This window comes from Temnothorax curvispinosus, unplaced genomic scaffold (genome assembly GCF_003070985.1).
Source record: "Temnothorax curvispinosus isolate PA1 unplaced genomic scaffold, ASM307098v1 QBEX01016889.1, whole genome shotgun sequence".
NCBI lineage: Eukaryota > Metazoa > Arthropoda > Insecta > Hymenoptera > Formicidae > Temnothorax > Temnothorax curvispinosus.
The window spans coordinates 14504-22911 of NW_020226669.1; the positions used below are offsets into that span (position 1 = coordinate 14504).

The 8408-nt window shown below is 39.2% G+C and overlaps 2 protein-coding genes across 2 annotated transcripts; both read right to left on the bottom strand.

Moving 5' to 3' along the window:
• Positions 1-3624: 3624 nt before the first annotated feature.
• Positions 3625-6140, bottom strand: LOC112467097 (50S ribosomal protein L1-like). Its single transcript, XM_025035562.1, has 8 exons — positions 6069-6140; positions 5662-5851; positions 5366-5579; positions 5100-5279; positions 4839-4953; positions 4109-4227; positions 3892-3989; positions 3625-3811 (listed from the first exon to the last, which is right to left on the bottom strand). Exons 1-8 carry the CDS (start codon positions 6085-6087, stop codon positions 3670-3672), a joined length of 1077 nt encoding a protein of 358 aa, XP_024891330.1. The 5' UTR covers positions 6088-6140; the 3' UTR covers positions 3625-3669.
• Positions 6141-6509: 369 nt separating this feature from the next.
• On the bottom strand, positions 6510-8304 carry LOC112467096 (40S ribosomal protein S8). Its single transcript, XM_025035561.1, has 5 exons — positions 8295-8304; positions 7712-7842; positions 7105-7356; positions 6891-7020; positions 6510-6670 (listed from the first exon to the last, which is right to left on the bottom strand). The coding sequence occupies exons 1-5, from the start codon at positions 8296-8298 to the stop codon at positions 6561-6563; spliced, it is 627 nt and encodes a 208-aa protein (XP_024891329.1). The 5' UTR covers positions 8299-8304; the 3' UTR covers positions 6510-6560.
• Positions 8305-8408: the final 104 nt, after the last annotated feature.

Genomic DNA, 8408 nt, shown 5'->3' on the forward strand with positions numbered 1-8408 from the left:
ATTTGGATCGTGACTTGGGCGATAAGCAACACGCAACGATCCACCGTGAGGATCGCGCGTCGTGGTAAAATAAATCCAGACACGCAACTCACGCGCGCCGTTTGCATAATGCGGACGCGTTAGTCCGCGATCTATCCGCGCGCAAGAGCAGAATTAATCCTTCGCGGCGCAGAAATTTTTTGCGCGGAGAAACGATGCAGAAAAAAGTCATCCTATAAATAAAAGATGCGAGAAACATAATGGTCGCAAGTGCGCTAAGTGTACCGGTTCGATGTCTCAGCTGCAACGATCTCTCTCGCGTAAAACAGCCGGCTAAAGTAAACCGTTCTCGAAATGCTTGCTAACGCGTACCACTATGCCTGAATGGACAAATTGTACTCTCAATTTGTACGGTCATATTTGTCGGTCACGATTAGTAATCGCCACATTGTGGCAAAGACAGATGCTTTCTGGATGACTTATCAACGGCGACACTTATATAAGTGCTTTCTCATCATCGAAACCGTCGCAAATGTCGTTTACTTTTACTACATATTACTACGAACAAAAAAATAAGTGTCAAATCAAGATTTATATACTACGTATATATACAACAATCTAAAATCTTTTTATAAAAATTTCAACTTTTTTTCTCGGTTGAACTATATAAAATTATTCAAACATGTTTTCTTCGTTTATATTAATCTTATTTCAGAATTACATATTATGCGAATTAAAGAGAAGGGTAGTCCGGGCTTATATTGCACGAAATTTCGGCAGAAGAGACGGCGAGGGGTCTTGGAAAATGCCGGAGGTGCCACGCGCGAAACGCGCGTTCGCGTGCATGCCATAATAACGACACTCTCGTGGCTGCAAATTACGGGCACCGCATACCAATCCGACGTCCGTATTCACCTTGCGAGCTTCCTCTCTTGCAGGCTCGCATACGCGAAATGAAGATATCAAAGCCCGCTTAGGCCTACCCAAGCCCCGTATACCTCCTTACACGCGCGTCGACCTTTATTAAGATGCCCTTTAAACTCCGTGCACGTGAGAGCGGCCGCGCGCATATAATTTTAATGCGTAAGGATTCACTTCCTCGCATACTTTCCATTGCTCGAAAAATAAACGTAAGATAGAAGTGGATTTATTTGATAAAAACTGTATGAAATGCAGCGCGTATTATTTGTATCGCCGAGAAAGATCGCGACGTCTCGCCTTGCTGCTTCAATTACTCCGATTAGATTTAGCAAAAAGAGATAATCTTAAATGATAGTCGAGGAGTTGGCTGCAACAACGACGTAACTCGAGAAGAAATACTATATCTTGGAATTAATTCAAAATTTCAAAAATAATTATAATAAAAATATAAGCAAATATAATGTAAAGAGTATGGGCTGGAGAGTATAAGAGTAGAGTTCAAGTACGATTGAATAATTTAAATGTTAGCAAAAATCAGAGCGATAGTAGCGGTATGTGGTATTAAATAGACGTTGGCCGACTTTAGACTGCTGTTGCATCCACTCCCTGCGAGACTCTTCGGGGGAACAACTTCTGAGAGTCGTCGGATTTGATTTTGCAAGGCGCGTGCTCCGAACCGGAGGCGGTCTGTGCAAACTTACCATGACGTGCACGTGTGCGCCTATATGTCATCTAATGTCGCAGTTGTTGGCCGTTCAGCAGGGGCATGTCTACGAAGGTGACAATCGGAGCGGCTGGCGTCGAGAACGAAACTCGAAATCGTTGTCTCTCTTTCTCTTTTTTCTTTTTTTCTTTCTCTCTCTCTCTCTGTCGTTCTCTCTTTCTATCTCTCTATCTTTCTCTCGTCGCGTCGTTGCACCCTACACAGTCAACACGAATCACATATACGTAAACACATACACACAGAGAGATGCGTGCCGCAAGCGCGCGCGTGCATCCGCCTCCTCCACTTTTCCACACACAAGACACGGGGGCCTTCTGGTTCGCCTGTAAAATTTTCCGGCTTTCCGAATCTCCGGTACAATCCGTGGGATACTATCCGAGGGATTCCCGCGCGATCGTCAGCATCGATCCCGAGATCGATCAGTGGGTCAATAGGGGGAGGAAACGCCACCCCGGCCGGGAAGAAAGAAGTCGCGTTTCCGGCGACGCGTTTGTTCTTCTTCGGAAGAAAGAACGGCACGGGAACGCGTGGCCGGCTCGCGCGTACGATTCACGCCAGTCGAAGAAGGGCAAGAGAAGCGACGGACGGATTTTCAACCTGGCGGACACCGACTGAGCCCGCGACCGGCAGGTAGGTGAGCCGTTGCCCCTCCACCGATTCGCTCGCTGCCGCACCACCACCGGTCGCCGCTCACCGTGTTCTCCATTCTCATTTCCTTTGCTTCACTTGCCTTCGCCGCTCCTTCTACTTCTCTCCTTCTTCGTCCTCCTTCGCTCCTCGCACGCCGCACGTATACGCGCGTTTCCCGCAGAGACGGCTGTGCCGTCGGACGAACTGGGTGACCGCGCGTGTGAAAGTGCATCATCGCGTACGACTGTACTTAACGATCGCAATCGTGTGTATCTTCGTAAACGCTTTCGTCGAGATCCTCGCTGCGAGGACCTCCCACGTTCAGGTTCTCGCAAATGCTAACGCGCGAAAAAGCCAATAAGACGCAGTTATATAAATAAATCGTTCGTTGAATCGTCAAAGACAACATTTCCGTAAAATATCTTGCTCAATTATTTGCGATCGTGATAGATACTTATCGCGTCTATATCACCATGCCTGCGAAAATCTCATCCCTAAATCGTAAAAAAAAATTTAAGCGCAAAAACTTAAATTACAATAGCTTCGTTGAAAATGCATGTGCAAGCATTCTGCATTAAAATTTCGCTTACAATTAGAAAGTTCATCTCTAATATAGAAACTTTAAAAACTTTCGCTGCGAAACGCATCCGGGCCATCGTAAAAAAAGCGCGGCCTCTACCTTGAGCTGCAATTAACAATTTACAAAGGCCTCGTGTTTGCAGAGGCTTTTGCGTGCGCAAGGGCTTCGTATTAGACCATGAGAAGGCTGTAAGATTTCATCAGGCCTGGCATATAGAAGTCAAATATCTGTAAGCGCTTTATCACCGAAGCCTTTGTGCGTACAATGGCTCGCTCAATGAAGTAGAACCTCGCGGTATTCATTAGTAGTAAATACGTTGCCTAGGGCACCGTTAACTCTAAAGCCGCCTCTGTCTCCCTCCGTATGCTTGTAACGTGGCTTATTAACGCACAAGCGGTAGACCATAGTCATCATGTTCTATCTGCGTTAACGAGATTACGTCCCGCATAATTATACGCTTTTCGATGAAGGATTATTACGGTCAAACTATATGCAGCTACAATTACATTCCAATACTTTGTGTAAAACCGTAATAATTATAAATTTTAAGATGCAAAATACAGTCGCTCATCCGTTCACTGCTGCGATATGTAATTCAGCAATTTTATCAATAATTTTATCAATATTTAATGCATTTTTTAGTTAGTTAACTAAAGCTTAACTTCTGAAAAAATTTACAAGCTTGTTTTTTTAAAAGCAGGATATATATGTGAACTGTTAAACCTCGTTAGCTGCGCAATGGGAGGAAAACACAGGTTCTTACTATCAATAGGCATTATTGCAATGTACATATTTAACTATAGGTATCATTTTATTGATAACCCTATGGATAAAATTAATGAGACGCAATAACGGCATCTGGCTTTTCGTCTTCTTCTTCTTCTGCTTCGAGTGTGCTATCCGTGCTATCTTTAGGCAGATACTGTTCAAAATCAACTTTAAGCATTTCTGGCGATGGCAAACATGTAACACGAGTTCTGTTAAAGTATAATCATAATTATTTATTTGCGTATATAAGAACCATGATCATTTTCATGTGAATGATTTTGAACGTTACCTTGTGATAAAAGGTCCGGGTCGACGTGGCTTTGCAGCATCAACGTCTTGAATAATGGCAGCAAAATTTTCCTCTAATTGTTTCGTGTCCATATCGATCTATAATATAATAAATTAATCGGTAATTTTTTTTTCAAACCGTCTATAAAATGTATAAATTGTATCAATATCTACTTATAACAATACAAAAAATTTATATAAATACCATCAAAACTTACCGTTCCAAATGCAATATCGATGGTTCCGTAAGACTTTAGCATTTCATGCGGCTTTGCCGTATATTTTATGCCGTTTAGAAATTTCGTTACGAGCATTTTTATGTCGGCACTCAGAGTACCTAATGGAACAAAAATCATATAATAAAGAACGTAAAACGTTTATTTTAACTCTCGCAGGGCACACTTATTTTTTGCATATGTGTAAGCTACACTGAGGTTTCGAGGACCCCAGCCATTTTTCGCTTATAAGTTTCGAAAAAATCAACGTATTTTGTAATGTTTTGGTAATCTCAGAATTTGTAAAAGAAAAATTATTACCAAAAACACGCATTAAAGATATAAATAATAGTTCCAAACGTAGTTCAAAAATTTCGTTGGGGTCCCTGAGATCTCAGTGTAGCTTTCGAGAGTTAAGATTGGCATGATGTGGTTTCAGAGATCTTGCGCAAAAACTTTATACTTCAAAACCTAATAACATTTTTAAATTAGATAGTTCATATGCCGCTAATCACGTATTATTAACAAAGTGATAAGTTTTTACATGATTCAATCATTTATATGAATGCTTGAATTCCAGATAGAATTCCAGATGCTAAGTATATACGTTCTACCATTACTGTATACATTACATGTATTACTTTCTACGTTAATAATGTATTTATGCAGTGAAGTGCCCTCAGTGTATCATAAAGATGAAAATTTCAAAGTATATATACCTATTTCTACTAACCTCCTTTAACACTGGGGAACTTCTTCCTCATAAGTCCCCTAATCAGCAACAAATCTGGTAACATACTTGGTTCTGATACAACAATGTCATATTCTTTCAATGAAAATTGTCCATTCTAAAAAAAAATAGAAGAAATTCCACCATTAATGATAATGTACTAAAAGACATAATCTTTGCAAATTTGTTAGATGATTGATGGTACATACGCATGGAAAAAACGCATGAACAATCGTTTCAAGAAACAGTAATATATTACCTCACCTGAATCTGCTTTATTATTTGTTTACCACCAGCGACATGAGCTCCAGCTTCTCTCGCAATATCCTCCATTTCGGAAGTCTTACAGAATGCCAATACTTTTCTGTTTTGACCATGATCGAATCCATGCGGTAGACATACTAATCGTGTGAAAGCTTCGACAAACTTTGTCTTTTTTACACCCTGATAACATAGGTAACATATTTAGCACAATCGTATATAAACATATTATACATCTCGCATCCACTTCTTTTTCAATTTCTTTTCACCTGCATATCCAATTCTATAAGCGCATTTATAGGTGCATTTGGCAAATTATATATAGTGGGATGATGCGTTTCACGATGATTCTGCAATGCTTCTTCGAACGAATGAATTTTCCATTTATGAAATTTAGAAATCCATACATTATCTATTGCCTCGGACCTTTTACTATCGTCCAATATAATATCGTTTACATCCAGTTTCTTCTTTTTAGCTTGACTGATACCGCAAGAGAATAACATGGATATTAATGTTATTATTAATTAATATTTTCATACATACGATATGAAAACGCGCTTACATCTTCGCCGCTCTCTGAACGTGTGGGATAAAGCCCACTTTTTCAATGACTTGTTTGACTTTCTTCTTCCTCGCCTTTTCTCTTGTACCTTTCCTGGCAGCATAGTTTCGCGCTTGTAGGAAACCGACGGGACAAAAATTAAGACACGTCACGTGCCTATAACTTGCGGAAAGATTGTTCAATAACCAGCCTGTAAAACAGAACCACCTTCAGAAGAAATAACACTGTGTTAATTGTACCGAGTAAAAATATTATTTGTGGTTATGTATAATGACCACTCTTAATGAGGAAAAGCAACCGTTACGGAGAGTCTTATTAATCGTTAAGCAACAAACGAGAAAGCATTTGATCAATCATTTTTCCGTATATTATTAATTATATCAAAAAGAACAAAACAAAAGATGTACCATTAACCGCTGCCGCCATGTTTTATCAAGCAGAAGAAACGTGACGAAGCCACGAACTATAGTTGTTCTATAGATAGCGACTCGCATTTTCATAAGGCTGCTTTCCGAAAGTTATCAAAAAGTATTTTAAAGTATTTTAATTAAAAAAATTAAAACCCCTCAAGGGGGCCGATTGTTTCAACCTATTGGTAAACTAACTAATCATATGTCTTATTTAATTTGAAGGAAAAACAAAGACATATATGATTTAAGTAATAAATTTACCTAAATGTACTGTCATCTTAGCTTTCTATAATTCCTCTAATTCTAATTATTTTAAATTAGTATTAACATCGCTTGTTACCCCTACTTACAATTCTTATCATTCTACACTTGTACCTCAGAAACATTTAGAGTTTATTTACTCCCACTCAAAACGAATAATAAATAAAAGGCGTGAAATAAGATGTTTCAGATTTCAAGATGTTTTTTATTAATGTACCATAATTATAATTATTTAGCTTTCTTGCTCTTGATCTTCCTCATATAAAACTCGAGTTCCTTGCCCTCGAGGATGTAACCGTCGGATCTACCGCACTGGCCAGGCCTGCTTGCGATACAAGCTGAAAGTAAAATTAATTATTACTTATTACTTATTAAAATTATTCTCGAGTTGTGTTAAGCTCGAAATATATACAATATAAGGGAGTATTCGACGATTGATTCAAATTAAAGCATTCTCTTTTACATCGTTTCGTTTGAAAATAAATTCATTTAATTCGCTCAAAAACATGTTAACGAATTAAGTCTATAAAGATTGAAAAGAATTAAGATTTTCCATACCAAGAACACGTCCTGTTGCAAACTGTTCTTCCAAGGCTGGCTCAACCTTGGCAAATCGCTGTCTGGCCTTGTATTTGGATTCCGCCTTTTTAGAACGCTTCTTATTCAGCACTTCCTCCTCAGCTTCCGTCTGAGAAAACAATTATATTCCACTTTTATATCATATACACGTGATATTCCACAAATTTAAATCAAGTTCTGTTTAAACGCTCACCAATTTAGCACCTCTTTTGCGGCCCAGGGGTAATACGTAATGACCCTCGTACCATTGCCTGAACGGCGTAGCATCGATGGTGACAATGGCGTTCTTCACCAGAGTTTTGGTTCGTACCAACTCGTTATTGGACGCATTGTATACAACGTCGATAATACGAGTCTTCCTGGTACTGCACTCAGAGCCCCAGGAAAAGTTTCCTGTATCCAACCTAAGTGCTCTGTACTTCTTATTGCCCCCACGTGTACGGACCTGGTATACATGTAAAATAGATACGTTTAGAACTAATTTCAACACATGAAAAATATATATTTTACAAAATATAGCTCAGATCGCTGTGAGATTATGAATAATCATGGCACTCAGAGTAGGTAAGGATATCATCATTATAATTTCATAATAGAGTGAATTGTCAAAATACTTTCTCATAAATGATTGTAACAATATATAAATAACATTTCAAAAACATCAATATAATCACATATATAACAGTGAACTATATCTAGCTGAACTATATCTTATTTTTTATGATTTTAATACTTAATTTAACTATAATGCCTATTTAAATTTACAATTCAATCGTGATGAAAATTAAGTTTGAGCTTACAGTATGAATTCGCTGTGGTCCAAGCTTGGTGTTCGCAGCTGGACGTCCCAATTCGAATTTCCTCTTCTTCCGGAGAGGTTTCCTCTTTCCTCCAGTAGCTCTCCGCTTATGCCAATGATCTCGGGAGATACCTACAGTGCAATTTTGATAAGCAATTTAGTATACTTAAACTTAGTAAGCGCAGGCTCATTAGAAGACTCGTTAGAAAAGTTAACCTAATCAAGTACCACGTCATGTCGATGTTACAGAACTTTTTTTTTCTACAGGAAGTATAGAAGATTCTAAACGCGCGAACAATCTGCACTATCTACGTTCGTCTGCAGCGTGGTTTTCGTTATTATTTAATAAATAAGAAAAATACAAAACACCGCGAAAGCATCACGCGTTCGACATTGCTGTTCGGTGTCGACGAGCGTCGAGATGGTTTTTGCGAAGCTAAGGCGAGAATACGGAAATAATATTCTCCATCAACGAAAAGGCGGTGTCCGATTCACGAGCCGATTGTATTTCGTCGCGATATCGTGGCGAGAGATCTCGGATTCGCGACGATGAAAATTAATTTCGGCAAAACCATGCCACTCACCCATCTTGCCGCGATGTAGAAAGAACCCGGACTTACGAGATACTAGAGAAACCACCACGTTGAGCGATAAAACCTCGCCCACTTCCGCGAAACAGAAGCGCTTTTGATTGGTCG

Coding starts and splice junctions, on each gene's coding strand:
- LOC112467097 (XM_025035562.1), bottom strand. Junction 5,280..5,365: donor TTATAGAATTGGATATGCAG/GTGAAAAGAAAT, acceptor CTATGTTATCAG/GGTGTAAAAAAGACAAAGTT. Junction 4,954..5,099: donor AAATAATAAAGCAGATTCAG/GTGAGGTAATAT, acceptor ATTTTTTTTTAG/AATGGACAATTTTCATTGAA.
- LOC112467096 (XM_025035561.1), bottom strand. Junction 7,357..7,711: donor GACCACAGCGAATTCATACT/GTAAGCTCAAAC, acceptor CATGTATACCAG/GTCCGTACACGTGGGGGCAA. Junction 7,021..7,104: donor GCAAAAGAGGTGCTAAATTG/GTGAGCGTTTAA, acceptor TTGTTTTCTCAG/ACGGAAGCTGAGGAGGAAGT.